General features: G+C 39.0%; 1 protein-coding gene across 1 annotated transcript in view; it reads right to left on the bottom strand.

Moving 5' to 3' along the window:
* CFAP61 (cilia and flagella associated protein 61) overlaps window positions 1-27,644 on the bottom strand; it is a 90,605-nt gene that overhangs the window by 45,946 nt on the left and 17,015 nt on the right. The window contains 8 exon segments of the mRNA XM_052678279.1: window positions 7,630-7,764; window positions 10,299-10,505; window positions 11,671-11,748; window positions 12,576-12,702; window positions 16,393-16,532; window positions 17,893-17,932; window positions 21,589-21,776; window positions 22,684-22,775. Coding sequence (XP_052534239.1) covers window positions 7,630-7,764; window positions 10,299-10,505; window positions 11,671-11,748; window positions 12,576-12,702; window positions 16,393-16,532; window positions 17,893-17,932; window positions 21,589-21,776; window positions 22,684-22,775 — 1,007 coding nt within the window.

Genomic DNA, 27,644 nt, shown 5'->3' with positions numbered 1-27,644 from the left:
ATTCAGTCTACACTGGCTGGCTTGGAAAGGTTTCCTTCTGGGGACTTCTCTTGAGGAAAGTAATGCTACATCTGTAAACAGATACCACTAGAGAACAGCACCACAGCACGTCACAACTTCCCCAGTACCATTTCAGAACAGGCCTGTGTATGCTCTGGAATGGGAGAAGGAAGAAGCATCTCTGTCCACTGCACCTATTCAACAGACATACTCATATCGGCAAAAGTATCACTTTCCTAAATTACTGAATGTATTGAAGAATGTAAGAAATGTATAGAATTAAGAACCTTAAAAAATAAAATTTAAGAGACAGATAATCATCAGACTTCATACCAAAAATAATTAAAACAGCTACTAAACAGTATGAGGGTACAAGAGGAGATTGAGCTCAGCTTACTGTGGTAGCCATTTTGGTGACTGCAGCTGCTGTCACTACTTCACTTCAATAATCAACACTACCTTTCTTTGGAAAAAAAACATCCGCACTCCCCCTGCAATCTGAAATCATACCACTTCCAAGGTCTTTCTTTGGAAATGCTTTGAAAATGCTTTAAAACAAGTCTGACATGTTTTTGAGCAGAAATGACTGTTTCAGTTTGCTGCAAATGTCATTAACACCTGTATGGCACTGACATCATGCTTTCAAAATAAAGATAGGTCATCTTACTTTTAATTTCACACATGCACATAAGTGGTAAACATTCAGAGCATTCCTGTTAATGATGCCATCTGGTGCCTCCCATAATTGTGTAATACTCAGCCTTCCAAACAAGATGTAATGGCAGCAACGCACAAAACCGACTGACATTTACAGTAAGGAAATTTATTATCAGCCATCAGTTCAGAATGACTGTGTTTGCATGACTACTGGTGCTATAAAATCATCACCTTCATCGAGCAAGTGGAGGTACAATAAATAATGGATTTTAATCCATGCACATACTACAAAAGCATTAAAAATTCATTACTCGGGCACAATAGCATCTTAAGCAACAGTTATGTCTTTAAAAATTAATAATACATTACTGGTTAAATGAAAACTGTATGCCAAGCCTTTGTTTATAATACCAATGTGTTCATATACAAATTGTAACACGTAGGAATGCTTCTGTTTTTGATACATCAGTCTTTATATTTAAAAAGCAGGGAATTCTCTTGCCCATTCTGCTTCATGCTTTCTTTTGTTACAATCATCCTCCACTATCTTAATAGAGGCTTACGATCAGAAAACAAAACAGAAAACGGAACACCAAAAACCTTCCAGTTTTAGCTACTTTTCAAATATTCCATTGCCTCACTTCAATCCAATAGAATAAACCGAGCCAGAATGAAACCTCCTATTACTACAGATTTTCAACAGAAGTTTCAACACAAGTCAGAATGCACTCTGGGGCAGAGCAGACAGGTCTGAAGTAAAATAGCACCAATGGCTTTTCTTAGTTACTCTTAGTAATTCAACTTTTATGACTGAATAACTTTGGAGAGAAGGCACGTACAGAAGTGCTGCTTCTATGGTAGGAGGAAGCACCAAGCAATATTCCCCTGTCATTTCCTGGACAACTGCCTGGCCATCCTGGCAATGCTCAACTCCTGAACAAGTGTAAAGTAGACTGGTTCAGCCAGCCTGAGACTGAGTATAGCATCTCACTCTGGATTCTCACCTATCCCTCCTTTGCTCACTTGTCCCAATTCAGACATTTCCTTTAATGCACCTATGGCATGACTTCAAGAGTACAAAATTAATTGAGACAGGTTTTGTGTTGTTTTTTTTTCTTTTTTTTTTTAATACAACATTGCATGGACTTACAGTAAACTTTAATTGTTCAGCCTTCTTTCTATGAGCTATAGCAGAAAAAAACAGCTTTGAGCCACACAGTGTAACCTGACATGTTGAATATGACCACGACACAAACATATATATAATAACTCCAACAGCATGAATAATAAGGAAAGGGCAGAAACAATGATTTGACGGATGTGTGGCATTTTTGTTCTTCGTTGTGGATCAGTTATTCTTGTTAATTATATCCCTTTTATTGATAATTACATGAAGCAGATGGATAACAGAATGCTCCCAGATGGTGAGAAAGCAAACAAGTTTACAAATTGTTTATTTATGAAGATATCATTAAAAATTATTTCATTATCTACAGTTTTCTACTCCACCAATAATTATAGGCACCTTAAAGGCCAGCAGCACTTCATACAATATTTAGCATTCTATTTAGTATTAGTCGTAACCAACTGTTTTCTAACATAACACGACTGAAGCGACTGACAGATGTGCAAAACACAATAATAATCTAATCTGTTTTAACACTGTGGGAATTAAGATTTTGAATCTTTGGATCTTCTGCCAGTTGGCTTTTCAATACTGTTTACTGACTCAGAATACAAAAATCAGAGATTTCCTTTTGATTTTGAACAGCTGTAGAAAGTGTTTGATCTAATGAGCAGACAGGAGTTTTTTTGTGTCTGTGTCACGGAACGCTGTAGCATGGCAGATGTGCGGCCTCATGCAATTTTGAGCTAATATGTTGGGCCTCTGATATGCCTGCTGCAAAAGAGCAGGCTGAGCAGGCATCCCAAAAGCTGGGCGCTTCAGGACTAAACGCAAATAAGGCCATGAGCATCAGTGTCGTTTCAGAAGGCTGCAGTGGGAGACTGGGGAGTTTAAGGCTGCTCCCTCTGTGCCTTCTTGATAAATCCTCACTGATTTATCCCAGTCTCTTCAGGAAAGGGATGAGAGTTTTGTAGAAACAAAGAAAATCAGCAGTGAAATATCTTTTCCATCTCAAGGAGAGGGGTAAAAACATACTCTGTCATTATTGACTGTTACAGGAAGCTTACTACGGTCATCAGAATTTGCAGCCCTTTGGGAAATGGATGGCCTGTGCTTGGAAGAGACAGGTCTTCTGAAGTACAAGATGAAGCAGCACGGAGTTGTGGTTGAAGAGCAACCTTGGAGTTGCCTTAAAACCAAGGCAAAGCTTTAATAACAAGGCCAGGCAACAGAGAGGAAGAACAGGTAGAGTGCCAAAACTCTATTTCTTTGGAGTCACAGTCACCTTAACCAGAGATCAGAAGCCTGGCTAAAACTAGAAACAACACTGAAAGAAGAGAAATAGGATAAGAACAAGGAGAGACAAGGGTGGTTGCATAACTCAGTTAATTTATGTTCCTCTATGATGCATTTCTGCCTTAAAAGTGAGTATCTTAACCTTATGCTGAGCTCTCCCAGAGAGACACCAGAAAGAAGAACTCATGCTGTCTTAGGCACCCTGAAACTCAGTTCACAGAACTATGGAATCAGAATCCTTAGAGTTGGAAGGGACCTTTACAGGCCATATAGTCCAACTCCCCTACCATAAACAGGGACACGCAGAGCTAAATCAGGTTGTCTAGGGACTGATCCAACCTCGCCTTGAAAGCGTCCAGGGATGGGGCATCAACCATATCTCTAGGCAATTTGTTCCAGTGCCTCACCACCCTCACTGTAGAAGACTTTTTCCTTATATCCAACTTAAATTTCCCCTCTTTGAGCATGAAACCATTTTCCCTTTGTATGGGAACTGCTGAGCCACAGCTTGAACCTCTGATTCATCACCTGAGGCGAGCCATGAGTCAGCCAGAGGAGCACAGCTGAAGGCAATTCACCTGTGATGCCGGAAGGATGGAGCCTGGCTGCAGCCCTCCTAGACCTATTTAAGAGCTGGCTGCCAGTGGAGAAGGAGCTCTGCTGGTGTTTTGAGGGTGAGCCCAGGATAGGGGTAGGCCTTCTATTTATTCTCCTTTGTTATCATAGTCTGCTTTGCCTAACTCTCATGTTTTTTGTTTTTGGGGTTTTTTTTTTTGTGATTATAACAGCCTAATATTCTTTGATTATGCACCCTTGTTCTGTCACCACAGATCCTGCTAAAGAGGATCACCTTCTTTCTTATACCTCTCTTTAGGTACTGAAAGGTCACCTTGGAGCCTTCCCTTCTCCAGCTGCACAGCCCAGCTCTCAGCCTGTCCTCGCAGGGAGGTGTTCCATCCCTGGATCATTTTTGCAGCTCTGCTCTGCACGCTCTCCAGCAGCTCCATGTCTCTCCTGTACTGAGCACTCCCCATCTGGTCGCAGTGCTCCAGGTGAGGTCTCACAGCACAGAGCAGAGGGGCAGATCCCCTCCCTCACCCTGCTGGCCATGCTGCTTTGGATGTGGATGTGGCTGGCTCTCTGGGCTGGGATGCAGAGGGCACAGTGCTGGCTCATGTCCAGCTGCCATCCACCAATATCAGTCTTTTTCAGCAGGGCTGTACTCCATCCTTTCATCCCCCAGCTTGTATCGGTAAAAGCAGGAGGAGTGAGCAGGCCAGGAATTCATGCAGAGTGGCACATGGGTTTTTCCTCTTTTTTCTTTTTCCAGGCACTTTATTACACTAATCAGAGAGTTTTGACAGAGGGCTGAGAAGAACAAGTTACCACAGACAAACAAACAATTTCTGGTGCTCATCTGTCTACAACAACTAATCCAGACCTGCAGGAAAGCCACGTCTCACCTGCACAGCCAGGATCCACCTGGACTGGTAACAAGTGGGAATAAGCTGAGGGCGAAGCTTTCCTGATTTAGATCATGCTTCAGCTTCTGGCTTTGCAGGAAGGAAACAGAAGAGAGTCATTCTTGGTCCCGTTTATCTGTACTGGGTCACTATTTACAAATGAATCTCTTCATGCTCACAAGCAGGCTGCAAAGTACTAAAGAGGGATGCAAATTGATTGAGCCCCCAGGCTCCCACTGTGCACTCTCTCTCTGATACTAAGCCACTAATGGCCTATGGAGATAACGTATGCACAAATCAAGAACTGTGCTCAGACACTGAATGGCTGAGCTGCTGAGCCCCAAGCTGTTACTGGTGAAAAATAAATTTTGCAGCAAGAAAAGGAGACGACTCAAAAAAAAAAAAGGCTGGGACAAGAGGAAGGCAAAAAGCTGCTAGAGCAGTGGATGAGCAGCAGATGTTGATGGCTAGATATCAAGGGGCATCTTGAGGGTATCAAAGCAAGAATTTCATTACAATCATCTCCATCATAAGAGAGAGATACTCAAGCAATTACTTAAGGAGGGCAATCAAATGAAAATTATCTATTTCCAAACTTGAGATACATTACAATAAAAAGATTGTAAATGCATGTGAAAAAACTGCCACCACTGCAGAGCTACTTAAAATGACAATTACAATAATAACCAATCTTCCTGCTTTCAGAAACAAAGCAGGGATGGGCTAAGGTTAGAAAGAAATGCTTTGGATTTTTACATATAAGAAAGAAAAGCCCTCTCTGTTAAAATAAGCTTGGTGAGCCAGAAGAGACACGGTAGAGAAAGGAGTAGTTGTCTCAAATACTTGGAATCCTTGTTTGCCCAAAAGTTTTAAGACCTTGCAAGATCTAGCCTCTATCTACACAACAGCTTGGGAAATAGCATGTTTGAAACCACCCCAACAAAGATGTAATGGACATTCTCTCCTTACTGCTGTTCAGGTGCCTGCCTCAGACAGCTTCCCACACTACTTCCTATTGCAGCTTATTCTTCTGCCTTTTGCCTTTCCCTCTCTTCTCCGCACTTAAATTCCAAAATTCTTTTCCATTTTTCCTCTTACCTCACTTTCTAGCCTGCTAGCATCTCTACCCATGACCAAAATCCGTCTGTTTTTCGAGGTGACAATTCTCAACCTTTCTATTTGGCAGAATTATCATATTTAACTCCTTGGTAGGATATTGGAGTCTTTGAAAAAGGGATTGGGCCTTTCTGTTTACAGAGTGTCTGAGCAGGCCTTTTGATTGCTGCGGTAATGCACAGGTATGATAACTCTGAGCCTACTGGAAGTTGATTACACTTACTTTACAAAGATACACCTCATTTTATTTGCAGCTCAGCCGCAGCATTTTGTAGGAAAGAGCAAGACTATTGATTTGCATCAATCATCCTTTCTGCAACTTGAAAGAGTGGGCAAATGCCTTATGCCTGGCTACATGCCAGAGCTTACGAAACATCCGAGATCTGAAAGTAGCAACAGCTTCTTACTTTCACTAGCATATGCAGTCCCTTGTGGTAGCTTACCTCTTAAACTAAAAAGCTTTTCCAACTATGCTGGCCAAAGGTCATTTCATTCACTCAGCAGAAGAGTCAGTTCATCTTTGTATGGTTTCAAGTTCTTGGTATTTCAGAAAACTATAGGCAGCAGTATAGGACTAGCTTTATCCTCAAGTTACTGCCTAGGGATCAAGCCCAGATGTCAGTTTTGACAGAACACAGTCTGTCAAAAATACATAATTAATGCTGGTGCATATGCAGAGATACTTACAGAGTGACTACCTATTTTTTTTTTTTTCAAATCAGCAAAACTTTGCTAGTGAAAATGTGTGTATTTTATTCAGTAGAAACACAAACTCTGGAGATTTAAAACAATTATCTCACTACTTGCAACTCTCAAGAAATCTGTAGAAAGAACTCAGGAAGAGAGCAGGCACCAGATGAGCAAATCTCTCAAAAATTGGAGGTCTGTGATCTTCTAACTCAAACAAAAACACTACAGTGAGCTCTTCTACTGAGCTGGTAACAATGCATTTTAAAAATAAAATAGGAATTAGCTTAAAGAAAAGCCTTAGAGAGCTTATTCTGTAAAGAAGAGGTATGTAGGGATGTATATACTGAGAGAGAGACATCACCAAAGTCATTTCAGTGGCCTCAGCCATGTTCTGGATTTTGCTTTGCCAATTGCTGCCAAGTGTAGAGTTTTGGAAGTAAAAAATTGACTGTGAAAAGGACATCACTAAAAACATCATATGGAAACCTATCTCAGCCGTCTGGAAGTAATGAGACACACATAAAACTCTCTAATGACATTTCTTCCATAAATTATAGCTATCTACCAAGAGTATCTGTCACTAATTGGGTTTTTTTCGTAGTATTTCAGCTTCACTACTTACTTTTATAAGGAACGTATTCACATCACATTTTAGTGATGAGATAGTAGTTGTTGTTTAACAAACCAAATAGTAAGACACCAACAAGTTACAACTGCATGAGTGTTATATAATAAATTCCTGCATTAAGCGTGGGTATGTTTGATACTGCTTGGTAGTGAAAACAACGTGGGTTCTTTTGCTGTTAAATTATTCCTGGTATTTTTACTTATTTTTGAAGGTATCTTATGCACTGAAGAAACCTGACTTCAGGACTGAGAACGAAAAATACACTGATCTAAGTAATTTCTACAGAAAACATCAGAATCGTAAAATTGTATTTTTTCCACTTGAGGAGCATAACACACACACTTAACTCGTAACATTTAAAATGTTTCGTGAGTTTGAAAGTACCATTATGGAAAAAATATCGTTAAAACATAAGCATATATTAGTAGTTACAGCTTAGTGATTGATGTTTGCAATATGTTTTAAACTCAAGCTTAGAAAAAACAGTGGTTGTATAGAAGAAAAGCTGGGATCGTAAGGGTATGGACACCATGTTGGATGTAATTAAGAAGCAACCTATCAACACTAAGTTGGTAATGCCATCCCATCTGCCAAACCCTGCATTAGCTGGCAGTCTGCCCCTCTGGCAGCCTGCTGCTGCTTCTGTTACCCACCTGATCCTTGGAGACCTGCTCTGATGGAGCGTTTATGCCAAGCTCTTCCAGAGGATAGACAATCTGTCGTCTTGGTCGCACGGGAACCATGTAATGAAGGGCAGATGTCAGGGAATGGGCAAAGGGATTCTGAAACTGAAAGACAGTGATCTATATTTCAGCAGAGAGAATGTCAGAACAGCACATCACAGATGTCTGTTGTGTGCCTTTGCAAATACAGAATTCTTAGCTCTGTTGGCTAAATCTGAGAGAAAAATCAGTAAATAAACAAACATACTCAGAGCAGAGGAATGAATTGCAGATAATTCCTGACACTAATGAAGATAATTATGAGTGTAATTACATTACTATCTCTGTGGGAATGACAGATAAACAAGTGGTTTGGTTTATAGGATTTTTCAGCACAAGTATTTTCCCCGGGAGGATATTTTTCTCCATAGTGATCATGAATCAGCTTGATTTGACCTCATTAAGCTATGTTATCTGCTTACTGCTAACCTTTGCTTGTTTGGCAGAGAATGGTTATGAATTTATGTAAAAATACTATACCAACTAAAATGTCAATTTAATCCAAGTGATAAATGTTAATAAACTGGCATAAACTTGAAGTGAATGAAAACCTGACTGTTAATAAGACCAGCATGGACCGTAAGAAGTAGCTTTATTCCATTTATTACAGCATGACTGGCTCCATCATAACTTATGACATGAAAAGGAAAAAAAATACAGGAGAATTACAGGAAATACAGAATGAGCATTAATGCAAACTAAATTACATTGAAGTACCATTCCATCCAGAAATATTGAAAAGAAAAGGAGTGTTACACCATGGAGAACTGAGTGAAATATCACTCTTACCCATTTATTATAAAGCAACAATGAGCTAAAGTGACCTAGAGATAATTTAATCTAGATGTAGACCAAATTGGAATTATTAGTAAGGTTTAAGTTCTCTTCCATCCATTGCCATTAAACTGCATTTTTCTAAGTACCTCTGAAGAACCTGAGAACCTAATGCTACAGGAGGACATTAGTTTCTCAAGAGAACACTTCATAAAACTCCACAAAATGCACACTGGAGAAGCAGGAAAATACACCCTTCTGAAAATGGACCTGCTCAATCTGTCAAAATTCCTATGTTAAAAAGGGTGGCAATTTCAAAAACACATAAGTCACCATCTAGAAGATAGGAGCTTAATCTAGCTAGCCATGCAGACACCTCCCTAGAGCTGAAGAGGTGAGCATCTCCAGAGGGCAATTCTTCCTGTCCTAAGACTGGTAGTTATGACTGATGAACTGTCCTCTGGATGCACTGTGTTTTCTCCATTAACTCTGGCAGGAGCTTAGTGACCAGGTCAGATACTAGCTGTATATGGCTATGGATATTTTTTAAATCATCTTTTCTTTTGCTTCTACAACTTACGTTATTGGAAATGAATTTTCTCACACAGCATTAGGTGTTTATGGTTTTTAGGTGGCCCTTGCAGAAGTACAAGTTAAATTTTCACTAACGATGAGATGCCTAAATCCCCCTGGTAAAAACCAGTCTGAAGTACCTTAATCATTTCTAAAGTGTTCTTGCAAACCAACTGGATGTGTTTTTAATATGCTCATGTTGTACTGTGCTCAGTGAAAGCATTCTTTTCTTTTCCCTGCCCTCTACTTCAATCTGAATCTAAACAAATAGGGGTACTTCTCAAAATTTATTATGCAGCTGAGCAGCTGTATGTGAGACAGCACAACTTGATTAGGATCTGGTAATAAACTATGACAAGAAATACAGGTTGTTTAAAAAAAAAAAGTTGTTATATGTGCATTATTCCTTCTCATTTTATACATGCTTGATAACTGATTTGAATTGAAAGCAATTAAAGTAAATCATGATGTTGGTCTCCTCAGATGATGAGTTATGAGAGTTCTTTGGTTTTTTTCAATGGTGCATCCAACACAGGGGCCAGAAATGAAGTCACACAAACTACGACTTTCAACTCAGACACAGGGTCCTACTTAGGCAGGATTGGGCATTGCTACCCCATCCTGGAACAGATCTATTGGGAAAACTTGCTTATCAGTACTACAGCACATTTATAGAGGGGCTGACAACACACGAGGCAACAGCAACATGAGAATCTATGTGGGTGAGAAGTATACATACTTCACGTAGAAACAAACGAGGAGGTACCAAATACATTATTCCTCTACTGTGCTGCTCCCAGGGCAACATACTAATGTGTGTAACTTAAGATATCTAACTATGTTTAGAGAACAGATGCCCTACGGATCTTCTAAATTCAACCAAAAAACAGGCACTTGTAAAGAGTGATTCAGCTCAGAAGAAGCCACCCCCTAAGAGCTTTTCTCTCTTCACAGTCTTGGCAAAGAAAGGGCCAAAGCCAAGGCCACTTCAAACTTAGCTCCTCCAAATGCTTCCTGAAGATATTGAGTAAGTTTTGACTTGTGTGCACTGCTGACAGCACTATGGACTAAACCTTCTAAGTGACAGCTGTATCTATGAATGCAGATTACATGATGCAAGAAGAAAAAAAAGCACAATTTGCTTCAGGTTACCAAGAAAATTCCTTTTTTCCATCAGTCATAGAAGCAAAAAGAATCAAATGAGCAAATGTGATAATACTCAATACATAAAATAGAAATAACTTCATTCTTACCTTGCCTTCTGCATACTGTGGATAAACAGGGTAGAAAAGAGAAGATTTGTGGGCCAAGCGAAGAATTTCCTTTAGAAAGTGTTTGGTATAGTGACGAAATATTGGATTTAAGACAAAGTGGTAAAGCTCTCCATGTTCCTCTTGCTGGTAGTCATTAAAACGAATGAAGTCTTCAATGTTGTAATGTGTTTGAATATACACAGTGTCCTGGAAAACAAGAATCTGGAAATGAGCAGTGATTAAAAATCTGTATCTATGATATTTTAGCAAGTGCCAATGAGGTCATTTTATATCAATTTCAGAATTAAGAACACTGAAATGAAGCTCCATTGAGGATTATACAACTAAAGCAGACTGACTGAACACATTTTTTCTCGAAAATCTTTTCATTGTATCAAAATCCATTCTTCTGTATGCAACCTTTATTTACATGGAATGCATATATGATTCCTTCACAGCAATGTCTGATACAGATTAATGGGCATTCATGAAAAAAGAAAGAGAACACCTCTGTTTTGCTGACTTAAGACAGAAGTCTAGGCTGTCTCCTCACAAAACTTAAACCAAAAAAGGAAAACTTTAGAAAAGAACTGTGCAAGAAATACCTTCCAAGAAATTTTCCACATTGAAGTGAGAAGTTGAGAATTTTGTACACTTATACACTCAAGAAATTGCAGCATCCTTTTAACTCAAGGCCCTTAGTATAAGTGTTACTTTTGTAAATAGAAGCAATAACTCCTTAGTTTAAGAACTAAGCACTAGAGCTGCTGAAAGATCTTAAATCTGTCTTTTCATCAGCAGAAGGCCATAACACAAAGAATTAAAGAGCACTACTTTCCAAGAATAATGTGAAACTTTTTCTTTCTTTGGTACTCCATTAGAGCATGTTTTTTGTTTGTACGTTTTGAAGTTAAGTTCAATTTATAATCACTCAAAAGCCACCGGTGGGGAAAAAGGTTAAGAAAGTAAATCTAAAAGGAAAGCTGCTACTTTTCACAGTAGGCTTAGCAAAACCACTTTGGAAATCAGGGGGTAAAATAAGTGATTCCTAACAGCTAGAGCAAGAATGACTTTGCACTAAAGAGCAAAACAGGGATGCAGGATGTCTGTACTTTCGGAACCCATCAAAAAGCTTCTTGCAACTATCAGGATGATTTTTTTCATGTGTGTGTCAATCACTGTCTGTGAGAAATAAAGTGATGCTGTCTACGTAGCAAAGAGACAAAGAACCAGTGGTTTTTATGTATATTTTCTGTTAGGTATTTGTACAGTGGCAAGCACAGAACTCAGCCTTTGGTGCCGAGGGCTGATTGTTAGCATTTTTTCATATGATTCAGATATAACAAATGGGGAAAATATAAGTAGAATTTACCATTTCATCTCTAATGACAGAAATGCCAACTATTTGATCCAAAACTTCTGCTACAAATGCCTGCACTGGGGTCCCATCCTGTAAGGCAACAGCATCATAAACACAGTTCTTATGTTATTACTGATCTTGTCATGTTATCTTAAACATGTATTTCACCACATAAGCACAGCTAAAATATTTTCCCAGTATATATTTATGCACTACACCAATTCAATCCTTCTCTCTTACCTTAAGGTATAAAGTTCAAACAGTATATAGTAGACAACAATATGTACGTATACATATATACCTATATACTTGAAACCATGCTGGACTAAAGCTTAGTTTAGCATCTAGCTGCTATAGCAGAGCTATATGCTCCGCCACTGGGTTAAGGTCAGATCTTAGGAAATACTGTTAATATATAGATAAAGTTTTCATCAGTTGTAGCATAAAATGGATTTTTCTACAATTGCACGATTGGTAATGTTAACAGTATTTTGTCTATGCACGTTCCACTATGAAAAAAAAATGCATGTTTCCTATGGTTTGATGGGCATATATCTGGGTGCATTACTGGAAGGAAAAAGAAGCCACTATCATATAACAAAGAACATGTACATGTTCATCATGCAATCAGATTTATGTGCAAGAAAAGAAACTGTCAGGCTGTCAATGGCCAAAAAAAAAATGCATCCAGCTTGTTTGTGTCTCTGTATTTGAGGAGTTTGGAATGGAATGATTAATTGGTGTAGGCCACAAATAGGCTTAACCATCTAGTCAAGCTGCATACAGCCTATACCAATTGTTGGTACCAATTGGTTACATAGATAGAGTTCACCAGTTTAGAGAAACATAACAAATTGTAAATATATTTATCAGTATGTATCCACTGTATTCTAAATATATTTACAGCAAATACTCACTGGATCCCTGCGAGCCACAATAAATGTATTTAAGTCACTCAATATACTTTCATTCAAGGTCAGTGTTTTAATGAGCATTTTGACTCCAAGTATATCATTGCTTGTTGCTCTTCTTACATTAAAAGACCTATTAAAAAACAAAACAAAACAAAAAACAGAAAGGAAGAAAGGTTACCTTATGACAAATTAAGCACTACATTTCCTGTGTGTGTGAAGATGTGAAGCACCAAATATGTCTTTTAGAAGCTGGAGTTGATTGCTATGACTGCTGTTCCAGTTGCTGTATATTTCACTGTTCAGTAGCAGAGATCACACACCTGCTTAAAACAACTCAAGAATGCTGCTTTAAAAGCTGCTGAACACTTAGTCCTTAAGCACCTACAGCCCAGTCCCACACCACAAACACTTGCATACCTGCAATCCAAAAATCCCATGCCCATGAGCATAAAAGTAAAGGCAGGAAGCAAAGAATCTGCAAGAACAAAATCCATTGCTATGCACTGACACACAAGGAGAAAATGAAAGAAAAGAAAGAGAGGAAATAAGAAACAAAACAAGAGGAAGAAAAGAAAAAAAAAAAAAAAAAGCAGAGCCAACTGTCATTCCCAAATAATGAGCAAAGAAAGGCAGGAATATCAATGCTGCACAGGAATTTTTCCACTACAAAATGAATTACTAATATTTGTGTTAGGCTTTGATTCTTCAAAGAACAAAGATAAACTTATGAACAAAGATAAATTTACATGAATAAAATGCTACTACTAAATGTAGAAGTGTCAATTAGTAATCACATTACAGTGACACGGTATAAACATGTGCAATACATACAACCACCATGTTAGCTAAACACAAGAATATACCAGCATGTAACTAGGTCAGTTAGAAAACATGTTCCTACCCAATGCTTATGGAAAAAAAAATTACTTCAGTGACCATTTACAGCAGCTGAGGAATTATTCTGCTGCCTGATAAAGACATGGACCATTCTTGGTTGAACAAGGCTTGTGCTATCACGACTGATGAGCCTGTCAAGGAACTCAACTGTAACTTCATTTCCAAGAATTAAGATCTTTCAACCATAATTTACAAAACCTGCAGTTTGTGTAGTATAACTCCAATTCCTGATTTTCTTGTTTTAAATTTAAACTTGTATGTGCAGCTTTTCAGCCTAAGTTACAGTGAAATTGATTTTGGTTCTAATGAATATCACAGGATCACAGAATTGTAGGGGCTGGAAGGGACCTCGAAAGATCATCTATCCCAACCCCTCTGCCAAAGCAGGCTCCTTATACCAGGTTGCACGTAACTATAATCTATAATACATCTATTTAGTAGTCCATAAGTACCAGCTACTTCAAAATAACATATAACTACCAAATATATTATATGTTATGTCAAATTTTACAGCTCAATCTCATCAAATACTTTCAACTCAACTACCTGAGTGCTCGAGAATGTACATTTGATTACTAATTTCTGCAAGAAACCCTGCATCTGGCATCCAAACACCAATCTAATCCTCAATTTCTAAGTGAGCTTTGGCTCAGTTTCCACACTTGTTAAGACAGTTAATTAGAAGTTCAAACAAGTGATGAGGATGAAGGCCAACAAGACCAACAGTATGGTTAACTTTGCAACCCATAAGCATTCCATCTTCCTGCCACTCTTGTGCCCATTGATTTGAGTTCTCCTCCCCATGTGTTCAAAAGAAAGCAACTGGACCACTAATGAGGTACATTTCTAGTACCTCATTGCTAGAAAAACACCATGCAATGTTATGTTGTGTAAATAACATAAACACTTTAAAATAAATAAATGGATAGTTAAAACAACCAGATCTATCGTGAGTATGAAAGAGTAGGAAGGACTACCCAAGGTCAGGTTCATTTTTCTTCCAGCAAAGAATTAACTCACTTCAGATGCCCAGTTCCTTTGACTGCCCAGAAGCCAGGACACTGTTATTATTATTATGCCTTTTAGTGAAAATTGAAGGAAAGTACCCATTAAGCAGTTCAGCCTATGCCTTCTCATCTGTTATTTTTTCTCCTTCACTGTTAAGTAGCAGACCTATACTTCCATTTGCTGCACTCTTGCTTTTTGTGTACTTAACACTTTTTCTTACTCCTTCTCCAACCTTTGCTAATCAGTATCTCATTTTGTGCCTGTGCCTCTTCTGATTTTGCCCTTTCATGTCTTCAGATTCCCACCTTCTTACCCCTGTTTTCCTTTTAATTCATTTTATGTGATGTCCTTTTCACTCACATGCCTTTTGAAAGCTCTTGGTGCAAGTACAATATATTGATCTTTTACTTTTTCATACTTTTTTCTAAGTGAGTTATCTGCTGTTGTGCACTGAGTTGTGCATAGAAATTTTCTAAAAGCTTCACCTGGTTTCTTATACATCTTTTTTGAAGGCGATTTTTCTTTCTCCTTTCCAGCACAGCTGCAAAGGTTCTGGAAAATGCAACTAATAATCTTATTTTGTTGCCACAGAAAGGCTCGGGTATTGCTTGGAATATGCACAATGCAATCAAAATGTTAAGGTCCTTTAAAAAACCTTGATAACAAGTTTAATTTTTATCAAAATCGCAAAAGGACTCACGACTACCAATCCTACTGCTCTGTTACTGAACAGCTGTGACTGAGATTAACAGGAATTACTCCAGTGGCTTTATCTTTGGCCAGCTGGATTCTTACATAACACACAGAAGCTCAATTCCATCCCATGGTAAAAAAGCTTCTGCGTAGGTCCAAGAGTAGCTGGCCAGTTCCTGCACAAGCTATTTGTATACCATCAATGGTGATTAAGTATGCAATTAAAACAGAAGTATTTCTCTGAAATCAAGTAGTATTTAGCTACATTTATAAGAAACATAAGGGAAAATCTCCAGTTGTGCCAAAAATTTAAGACTGGTGTTTGGGCCAATTTGTCATACAAACAAAGCACTGGAAAACTTAAATGCAATGTAACAAGAATCATAACCAGAGAGGTTCTGTATCCCAGTTTGCCAGTATTTCAGACTGTAGAAACATACAAAGTAGCACAGAATGTGAAAGAAATGAAATACACGATTCAACACCAAAAATAACCTAGAGATAACTTAGGTAAAAGAGATACTCAACAACGAGGTTACTGCTGTGTGTATGTTTCAGATGTACATTACTGCAAATCTCTTTTGCAAGAGAGCTATTTTATGCTTCCAAGAACTAAATCTACACCTGGCTTTCAAATATTAATGTTATTCAAGCTGATCCAAGTCAAAAGGGTCAAATGGTGGACAGCATTTCTCTGTTGGCCTTGTTCTTCAATGCGGTAACTTGGATAAGATACACAGGTACAAGTTTTAAATGAATCCTTTTATTGCATTTTTTTTTTCTTTCTTCTATAATGTCAACTACAGAAATGTTGGCAGTCAGAAGACCACTTGCTTTTACGTTCCTAATTACCTCATTTTTTGTTTAATTAAAATTTATGTCACTAATTAATTTATTTTATTGACATTATAACCGTATTTCTACACTGTCAATTATACTGTTATGTGGAGGTGGAAATACATCTCAGTAGGCTTAGAATTCACTCCAGAACAAGAAGTGAGACAGTTGCAGTAATGTTGCTAAAGCCTAATTGTTCCAGGAACAGACTTGAGCTATTCAACCAAATAGTTTTGGGGTAATTTAGGCAATTTGTAAGACATTGCACTGTACCATGCACATTTGCAAGAGCAAGCAGGAATGTACATCTGATGTTAGGTTGGATGATGCAATTATAAAAGTAATTTGGAGTCCTTCATTTGTTGTTGTGAGGCACATGACTCACTTGAGCAGTCCTGCACAGTGGAACACGTAAAGCTCACGACCAAACTGGGAAGTACAGGAAGGGGCAACTCGAACAAAACTCTGGATCAGGTGGAACTCTGGTACACAATGTGGCACAAGGATGATACAGAAATCTTTGTCCTGAAAATATATGCAGAGAATACAGACTCTCAGTGATCTCAATGCCAGCTTTTCACAGAAGCTTCTGACTACAGGGGATAAAAAGAAAATAACCTGAATGCTTTGCTTAAAATGTACATACACTCCAAATGCTGCTTTACCTAGATGGCTTGATGCACAGGCAGCACGAAGGAACTGATAAATCCAAAATTAATTCAGCTTGCAGAAATGAGTCTTTTAGCTCTAGTAGTAAAGTCTTGTCCTGGCATTCCTAAAGGTCCTTCTTCTCCCCATTTTTCTTTTCTTCCTCAGTGGAAACATTACTCCTTATGCCCAGAACTTTAGAGCTAACCTATTTTCCTTGATAGGTTCTTCTTCTACGCTGTAATTCTGTTGCACTGGAATTTTAAGACAACGTATGTCTCTCTGGGATCTGCACATTTGCAGCTAAGTGAGACCAACAACTAGAGCAGCATGCCCTAAAATCCTCAACAAATAGTCAGCATGCAAGCTCAGATTGACCTTGCATTTATCAGCTTCATGTATACTTTGATGTCCAGTTTGTCCTAATTTGCCATTTCTGGTACATATACGTTACAGGGTACACACACATCACAAGCACACACTGTATTTGCAGGCAGTTTAAGGATATCACATGGTTAATTTCTCTTATTACATCTGGTGATTTTATTGAGCCATTTTGTTTCAAGAAACTACAGATGGCAGGTATACTGTTGGATGGATAAAGTGCTAAGAAATTTGAGATCCTTTTCTGTGTTCACTTTCTTTGGGAAGTTTCTTTGGAAGTGAGAAGCGTTTTTGTACATGCTAATAGCTAGGGCCACTTCTGCATCAGTGGTAAGCTGTCTCTAAAGGATGCTACCATGCATGAATTTGTAGAGGGAATTTACAGTGCTACAGTATGCATTAAGGATGCCTTAGAAAATATACTTTGTTGCCTCAGATACAGATTGATTACACAGAGAGTTAATGTGAAATAGCTACTGCACTGTTAATTCACAATCTTCTTTGCCTGGCTTTAGCTTTAACACAAACATTCCTGGTTTAGCATATAGGCAAATACTACAGATTTCATTAATAGTGTCATTTCCTAGACACTAAAAAAAAACAAAAATAAACTGCTATGAAACATACCTACAAAACATAAACAAAGAACTATGCACACAATACATAAAGCCCAAAAGCAGCCAAGAAGAGAAGTCGGACTCCTCAGGGTAACTCAGCACAGGACAGCAATCCATAGTGCACTCTTGTGAGTCACTGATTTACTCAGGCATTGTATGTACGTACTATTGCTGTCATTATTGTCCCTCCAAGCATAAACATGTGAGCAAACTTTAAAACTTTAAGGTATACGTACTGGAAAAAGCTTGAAAACATAATGCAAAAAATCCAGTGATCTGTAACCAAGAGTAAACATGGTTAGATAACATGCATAACAAGCAGATCCTAAACATTTCAATTTTTACTTCCTCGTAAGTGTAAGAAATACTTAATTCCTTTCTACCTCTCACCTACTGGTTTAGAGCACTTCCACGCTCTGTTCCACAGTGACAGTGAAAAGTGACATTTGGGTTTTAAAAGACTTAATAAATCTACCAAATTAATCCATATCCTCCTCTGTGTAAGGATATCAAAGCCTATCAAATAGAGTTAAAATGAAGCTTTATGTAATATTACTCCATAATACAAAATGTGACTTCTGAAGATGTTCTATATGGATATCTGTTACCTAAAAATAATGGCAAAACCTCTCCACATCAAACATGTAATTAAAATAACTAAGTTCCCTTTAATTTCTATGGCAACATTATTACTGGATGGAAGGAGAAATCATTTTTAATTAAAATATTTCTGATTGAGTGAACAATTTGAAAACTAACAGTGTATAAATACTCATTTGATTAGAGTATTATATGAGGGCTGCTCCAGAAGTAATGCCTCCACTTTATTATGCTGACCCAGGCAGATATTGGTGGTATGGCAGTAGAGACTGAACCTTCCCATGTTGTTGTCATGCAGCAGATGGCAGCCAAGGGGCGGTCTGACAAAATGGTGTCTGACAAGGAAGGCAAGGTGTGTCACAAAATTGCTCGATGCAGAAAAAATGCACCCACTGACATTCACTGATGCTTACTGAAGATTTATGGAGGGCAACTGGTGGATATGAGCACAGTGAGGTGATGCATATCTGCAGTGGCAACAGCAATGTGAAAGACAAGCCATGTTCCATACAGCCATGCACAGCTGTCACCTCTGCTCATGCAGATTTGGATGAGTGCAGCATGCAGGCTCTTATTCATTGCTGGTAAAAATGCACAACTAATGGTGGTGACTCTGTTGCAAAACAGCGCTTTGTAGCTGAGAATTTGCCCTATCAAATTGTTTTATGTGTTGCAGTTTCCATGGAAATTAATATGAAACGTTGGAGTGGCCAACATACATATAATACATAATTAAGACTGGTTAAGCAAACAGGTAAGTAGAGGAAAGGAAAACACTAAAGCAGTGTATGTTTCTATTCTCTGGTGTCCAGCAACTTCTTGGCATCAAGGAACTCAAGAATGGAGATAGAAGAATTTTGAAGGAGTTAAGAAAGTATCAAACATCTGTAGGTAGAAAATCGCAGCTCAGTTCCTTCATGTTTCACTTTATATGTACTAGCAAGCCACATAACAGCTCTAGATGTAAGAGATGGAAACATTTAGCAACTCTACTGGATAACATAAATTCCTCAGCAGTGTATTTCCCTCAAGGGCTAAGATATAATTGTACCCACATTACAACCAAATTACTATTTCTGGATCCATGCTATGAAGGTCAGCACTAACTCCCTCATGACAAAATTCTGGGATACAGTCAGGATTGCTTCATATCATCATCGCAGACATATTTGCTTTTCTAGTGGTCAGATTCTTTCACAAACAGGTGGATCATGATAGTGAAAGCTAGGGAAACATACGTGGAAAATACCATAAAATAACAATCTAGAGAATCCTCAGCTCTGAGAAGATCCTGTATGACTTAATCTTAGGGGAAGACTACAAAGGAATGCTATCTTCTTGAAGATATTCATCTTGGAATCTGAGATGTCTCCAGGGAAAGAAGAAAGGGACTGCAGCGTTCAGTGATAAACATAGTCGACATACCTTGAACAGAAACAACAGTGGTTCTTATGGTAGCTAGAATGTCAAAAGTGGACAAAGAAATGACAGATCCTTATCTTAAGAAGGATGCTATGAGCAAAGAATTCAACCAGCCTACGGACAGATTATTTCCCAACATAGTTACAGTAGATCACTGTTTTGTTTTGCTATTTCAGCATATTAGATCACTTCAGAGTAAGTTCCTCACCTCAGTATAACTTTAAAAAGTTATTTTATTCTGCAATAATTACCCTGCATCATTTTTTTTTTAGATTGTCCATAAATTAACCATTCTTGAACAGACTTCCTGCACCATGATTGATTGGTGACATCAGAATTGGAGGCTCCCTGGGTAGTGACCATGCAATGGTGGAGTTCATACTCCTGAGGGATATGGGACAGACAAAGTGTAAAATCAGATGTTAAATTTTAGGAAAGTCAAACTGCAGCTCCTCAGGGAGATGGTCAACAAAACCTCTGGGAATCTGCCCTCAAGGACAGAGAACAGAGCAGAGCTGGCAAACCGTTAAAGAATCTTTCCTTAGGGCACAAGACCTCTCCTCTCCGGGTGTAGAAAATCAGGACAGGAAGGCAAGAGACTGGCATGGTTGAACTGGGACCTGCTGGTCAAACTGGAGAGCAAGAAGAAAATATACAGGCAGTGGAAGCAGGGATAGGTGCCCTGGGAGGAGTGTAGGGATGCTGCTAGGGATGGGGTTAGGAAGGCCAAGACCCAACTAGAACTGGACTTGACAAAGGGTGCAAAGATCAAGAAAGGCTTTGACAGGTACATCATAAACAAAAGGAAAGTTCAAGAAGGCATACCGTCCCTCTTGTGAGCAATATAAGCAGGCTGATAACAACAGACAAGGAGAAGGCTAAGGTTCTCAACATTTTTTTTTCAATCTTCACTGGCAACTGTTCTTCACACATCCTTTGAGCTGATGGGTTGGAAGAAATAAGCCACTCCCACTGCAAGGTTTGCAATCTCCTGAGGAACGTGAACATCCATAAGTCTATGGGTCCCCACGAGATGCATCTCAAAGTTCTAGGGGAACTGGCTGATTTACTTGCCAAGCTACTCTCCATGATATTTGAAAAGTCATGGCAGTGAGTGAAGTCCCTGATTACTGGAAAAAAAGGTACTATCACACCTACTTATAAGAAGAGTAAGAAGGATGAGGCACTGTCACACCTATTGTTATGAAGGGTAGGAAGGATGACACAGGCAACTACAGATATGTCAGCCTAGGCTCTGTGCTGAGGAAGATCATGGAGCAGACCTTCCTGGAAGCTATGCTAAGACACATGGAAGACAGGGATGCGATATGGGACAACCTGCACGGCTTCACCAAGGGCAGGTCCTGCCTGACCAGCCTGATGGCCTTCTATTGTGGTGTGACTGCCTCAGTAAACAAGGGAAGAGATACTGATGTCACCCAGCTGGACTTCAGTAAGGCCATAAACATGATCCCCCACAATATTCTTCTCTCCAAATTGGAAAGGTGTAGACTTTATTGGTGAACTGTTTGATGGATGAGGAACTGGTTGCAAGGTTGTACCCAGAGAATGATGGTCTATGGCTCAATGTCCAGATGGCGATCAGCGACGACAGGTATCCCTCAAGTGTCAGTACTGCTCTTTAGTATCTTCAACCACTATTCCTGCACCAAAAGTAACTTACTTTTTTTCCTTCAGTCTTACCAGATATAGGAAGTTGTAGCTGGAGGTTGAAAGTTGCAATAAGTTATCAGTGAAAGTAAAAGAAAAAAAAAGGGGGGAAATGAAAGGTGAGAGGAATCTAACTTTTGGCTGCAGCACATGCTGTCACTTTCAGATTTGTCTGAAAACTATTACTTTAAAAGTCGTTCCTAAGATTAGAAAAGCAGTAAGCAGTCATCCATACTTACCTAGTTTCATACTTCTCATCGATACAAAATAGACGAATACGGAAAGCATTTGAAGCTCCTCTATATATTGGATGAAAAGTATCTTTCTCTTCAGCCTCAAGGAAGGAAGTTGCTGAGGCATGAAAATCCATGTGTATGACATCATCCAAAGGCAGTTTAGTTTGGGAAACAGCAATCACTCCATCTTTCTGCAGTAATAGAAGTAGTGATCACATAAAACATTCCGGAAAATATTTTCATTTTTTAAAATTAAGGTCTTGCATCATTGCTATTTTACAGCATTCTAAGCAAAATTTTACCTGTCACTTTGACAAACACAAAAGTCTGAGGAAGCATTTTTAACATGTTGTTTTTGAAACACTAAACAAAAACGGTCTTTAAAAATGCTTAAGTTGGCGCTGCAGAGCAAAATATTCATCAGTGGTTATTGTTGGAATTCCTTTGTGAGGCAATAAATGTCTCTGATGCAAAACTATATGAAAAATAAAACGTTGTTATCTATACTGATAACTGATGTTATCTATACTGATCTATACTACATCAATACATTTCATATTAATGCTCTTTTATCAAGTTGAGCTTCATCACCAGAAACAACAGAAGATACACAGTCAGAACAAGGGCCCTGTGAGTTCCACAAATTCTGGGAGAAAACTGAAGCTATACTGCTACTTTTTAACAGCTTTGATAGCTTTCTGCCCCTAAGAGATTTGAAGCTGGGTAACAGCGAGTTAGAACCTCAAAACTCACACACCTTTCTATGCAAGCGGACTCCCATCCTGTTACAAAATGCTCTCTTTCAACTTCAGAGGCCTCTTGAAGCCATGAACCCCCTTATACATAGGGGTCCCTTTTCTCCCTCAGTGTCACTTGTTCCAATTCCCATATTGCCCACTGTTCAAATGGAACCAGATGGGTAACTCTTCTGGTTAATCATATCTACTACCTCCACACAGACCGTAGCTAAAGCAATTCTGATCTGTGGGTGCCAGCAGTGGGCAGTGCAGGAGCAGAAACAGGAAACACTGCTTGTCCCAACAGCCTCCACCTCTGCTTCAAATTAGTTTTAAAATCACCAGCACTGCTGTGTGTTACCTGCACAGCTGCATCTTCATCACTAATGTCTTCCAAGTTTTGAGATGAAACGGTTTCTGCTTCCTGACTTTTTTGATTCCTTTTATCTTCATCTGAGTAATGTAAAAGAATAAACAAATCAGGTCTAAAAATGCAAGTTTAATCATCAGAATCACAGTGATAACTGATGAGGAGTGCCAGACTGCTTCTGTTGAAAGGCTGGTTTTATTTATTTGTAACAAACCATGTTTAAAACAGACTCTCCTGTATTTACTTGGCTAGAACTTCATTAGACAATCTGATCTCAAGGAAAAATCAGATAAATCAGATAATTGGCTTTAAGACAAATATTGAATAAGACAGAGTTTGGAAGCAACTTCTAACTCTTGCATTATATGTAATAAATCGTGATTCTATCTGAAGGGAAAAATAGAAGTGACTAATGTATTGACTAGTCTCTTTAAAGTATGTTTGTTGCTACCTTGCTTTCTAATGACCATAAGAATGAGCAAGGGTGCTCAATGCTCAGATTATTTCTCCTATCAGAATACAACCCAGGCAAGCCAGAAGCCTTACCTGATGGAGCAAATAGGGATAAGAAGCAGGCATTTAAATTTCCTTCTCTATTTGATAATTGTATCTAGCTCTCTAACCCTTATTTCATTTCTTACAAAAGGTGTTTGCTGTTTGACCAGTCCTCCAAAGTTTGCCAATTTTTGCCTTGTCTAAAAAATGCTCTTATCTAAGAAATGCTCTCCTCTGCTGCTTTTCCTGGATGCTGAAGTAACTGCTTCAAAGCACTTTGCCAGTCAATTGCCAATTGCAACTTTTGTGTGTATGATTTTTCAGCTAAAAATCAGACTCAGATTGAACTGCGTGTGGAATGCCCATAGTAGCGAGGACCGCAGCCTTGGTAGGCTGTTAGATGTCAGCAGCATAAAGAAGGAATAAAAGGGCCCCATGGAAAGGAAAGGTAATTGACAATCAAATCAACAGAAACCAGGTCTCACATCTACATGATGGATCATGGAGTCCTGGAGTCCACTGAAGATAACTGCCCAGGTTCTGGATGGACCAACCAGAGATGAAGCATTACCAGACCTGGTGCTCAGCAATGCAGAGGAGATCATTAAAGAGGTTAAGATCAGAGGCAGTTTGGGCTGTAGCGACTGTGACCCTGTCAAATTTGGGATCTTGAAGAACAAGGGCCTAGCAAAGAGGGTAGTCATGACCATGTTTAAGGAGTTACTGGATGAGATCCCCTGGAAAACTGTCCTTGGGAACATAGGAATGGAACGGAGCTGGCAGCTCTTTAAGGACACCTTTCTGAGAGCACAAGAGCTCTCCATCCCCCAGCACGAGAAGGAAGCAGAAGAGACAGTAAAATAGCATGGCTGAGCAAGAATCTGCTGGCCACACTGTATGGGAACTGCTGAGTCACGGCCTGAACCTCTGATTGAGCACCTGAGGAGAGCCATGAGTCAGCCAGAGGAGCACAGCTGAAGGCAATTCATCCGTGCTGCTGAAAGGGATGGAGCCTGGCTGCAGCCCTCCCAGAGCTATTGAAGAGCTGGCTGCCAGTGGGGAAGGAGCTCTGCTGGAGGTTGGCTCTGCTGGTGTTTTGTGGGTGAGCCCAGGATAGGGGTAAGTCTTCTATTTATTCTCTTTTGTTATCATAGTCTGCTTTGTCTAACTCTCTTGTTTATTTCATGATTATAACATCCTACTATTCTTTGATTATACACCACATTGATGGAAAAAAAGGAAAAGCATGAGCAGAAGAAGCAGGAACTAATGTTTCATGTTCTAAGATGAATATAGGGATGCTGTCTGGTCTCTCAGAGATGAGATCAGGAAAATCAAGACACAGATGGAACTAAACTTGGCAAAGGATGTGAAATGTAACAAGAAGGGATTCTATAGGTGCATGTACGCTAGTTACAAAAGACAGGCAGAGGAAAGTGTACCCCCCTGAAAAATAAGAATAAAGCTTTAACAGACACAGAGAAGGCTGAGGTACTCAATGAGCTCTTAATCTCAGTCTTCACTGGCAGTCAGGCTTCCCACAATTCTCATGTCCCTGAAGCTAGAGACAGAGATCAGGGGAACAAAATCCCTCCCACTGTGAGCAAAGAGCAAGTCTGAAACTGCCTCGTGAGGCTGAATGCATACAGGTCCATGTGGTCAGACAACATACATCTCAGGAACCTGAAGGAACTGGCTGATGTAGTTGCCAATACATTCTCAATCATATTTGAAAAGTCATGCTTGTCAGGCAAAGTCCCTGGTGATTGGATAAAGGGAAACATCACTGTCAGATTCAAGGAAGAGAGAAAGAAACTACAGGGCAACTACAGGCTGGTGAGTGTCACATTGGTGCCTGGGAATACCATGGAGCAGATCCTCCTGGAAGGAGGCACACACGGAACAACGTAGTGGTCTGAGATAGTCAGCATGGCTTCACCAAGGGCAGATCGTGCCTCGCCAATCAGGGGGTTGGAAATAAGTGATCATTAAGATCCCTTCCCTTCCAACTGGATCCCATTGTATAATTTTGTCATCATCCTGCTTTCCTCGGTAACGTTATAACAGCCCTCCAGTTTACTTCATCTCAAGTGGGGTAAAACAGGAAATTAAGCTGATTGGATGAAATTACTTGTAGCCATCTGATGAATCATTTTTTAATCATTGACTGACATGATAAACAGCCACGACAGGTACTAATATGATGCACTGTGTGTGTGTATATGCTTACAGCATTTCTGATGAAGTGCTAAAGCCAATTAAAGCAAACATCTACATGTCAGAAGGTTAGATAAACATCTAAATATATTTTTTGCCTTTCTACCCCTTGGCTGGAGGCAAATGCAAAGTGGATAATTAAAATGTAAGAAACCACAACAAAAATACCCCAAACCAATTTGGACCATAGGAGATGCGTTATGTTGTATTTTAATTACTTAACCACTCTGCAGAACACTACTGATACCTGGCATCAATGTTAGAGAGCAGACCACTAACTTTCATAACATCTTGATACTTGTTAGGCAGTAGGCAACCACCATTCCAGCAGACATGAAGTATTTGTGGGAAAGCAATTCCTAAATCTGCATGGTGATGTATTGTATGATTCAAAGTCGGTGGAAAGTGAGGGTGTTCAGAACCAGAGATCACCTGATCACCTCTCATAAAAACCACAACTAAAATCAATTTTATGGACCAAAATTATTCAAGTTGTCACCTGGAATAAAAACACTCAAGTACTACTGAAGCCAACATATTCCATCAAATAACCACCAAAATTACTAAAGCTAAGTATCAGCTCCTGTATCCAAGCCCCTGAAATTCTGTCTTCAGTAGTTTTGCCATTCCTTATATTGTCACCTCTCTAATTTCACAGATGCAATCTCTTAAAAATTGAGCCTGAAAACAACTTTTAACTAATAAACTCTTCAGGTTTAGATATCATGGCTGTATAAAACAGATTAGGTCAGAGCATCCCTGCATTGGAAAGCATTAGGAACGTAGGAAAGGCAAGGTTTTTAAGTTTTTGAGCTGCAGGAGGAGGAGAAAAACCATCAAAAATCAGCACAACAAAATTCTTCTCTCTGCTGCGGAGCTTTACCACGGCAAATCCATCTAAGCTGTATTCATTGTCATAAATATTTTTCTTCATACATACGTTTAAATTCAAAGGTTTAAAATAATTAAGCTCCAAGTCTTTTTAAAAATCTGCTATCTGAACATCTGTTTTTCTGTTAGGAGAAAAGAATGCAGACACGATTTGCAGGGCAAGAAGAAACACAGGGGTTAGAAATGAAGGTTTCTCCAGGGGTATCACAGATGTGAGTCCGCACAGAAATGATCAAATGTCATCTTGATTAACCCAGTTACACTTCTCATTATAAACAGCCTTGCAGGTGTCAGAAGTTAATTAATACAAGCTTCCTGTTGTCATGTAAATATTGATATGTTGTTTCTGACTTTACATTAAAATGAAATCCCTTTATGGCTCCACCATCCACTGCTGTCAAACGTGGCTACATCGCTGTTTACATGCGTGCTGTACACAACTGACTGTGAAGAGCACTAAATATAGCTGCACTAAATGAAGCAAGGAAAATGAACAAAAAAATAATAACAATAATTCTGTGATTGCTGGGTCATTAGCAGAAGTAACAGTCAGCAGGATTCAGAAGCCAGTTCAACATGAAGCCTGATGAAAAGCCCTTGAATCATTCCCACGGCATCATGTTTTCTAGCTGCTAATTCGTGACACCATATAGAGTAACAACCAAATTACTGTAATTACCCTGAAATGTAAGTGGCATATCAATATTATGTTAAACACTGATTTTTTTTGTACACTCTTTCATTATTATTCAGTGTTTTGAAAGGAAAACAAAAAATAATATCGACCTGTGGTCTCTGTTTAGAAGCTGAAGAGCTTGGAAGAAATATCCCCATTGAGTCTTGCTGTTGTTGTTTTCATATGGGAACATAAAATGACTGTATAAAGGAATGTGGCTTGCATTTTAAATTCTCAGACAATTCATTCAATGAAGTAAAGACCACATCTTCTATTGACATAAGATGATATAAAGGCAGTGAAGCTTCCCTAGACAATTTGGCAGCAGATTTCCAATACAGTGGACTGCAGAAATGGTGCAATTGTTGTAACATTTATATGATCATGCACAGTTATGCAAATAATCATAAATGAGCATAAATGGACTACCAAGATGGAACTCTTGTAATAGTTCATATTCTTAAATGCACAGAGCACAATAATTTTATCATTATTCAGTGATAACAGAAATTAATATTCCTGAGCAATATATTGCTATGAGCCACCTTCAGTTTTACTGTTAATTTCTATTGGTGCTTCCTCTAAGAATGGTATCAAGTTCTTTGCTGAGAAGTTCCTTCTCAGGTGTAGACCTTTGAGACCCCCAGTGATTGGCATACAAGAAATCTGAAAA

The sequence above is a fragment of the Tympanuchus pallidicinctus genome, unplaced genomic scaffold (genome assembly GCF_026119805.1).
Source record: "Tympanuchus pallidicinctus isolate F22 unplaced genomic scaffold, pur_lepc_1.0 scaffold1, whole genome shotgun sequence".
NCBI classification, from domain to species: domain Eukaryota; kingdom Metazoa; phylum Chordata; class Aves; order Galliformes; family Phasianidae; genus Tympanuchus; species Tympanuchus pallidicinctus.
The sequence above is the reverse complement of the archived record's forward strand: the minus strand, read 5'-3'. Positions and strand labels throughout refer to the sequence as shown.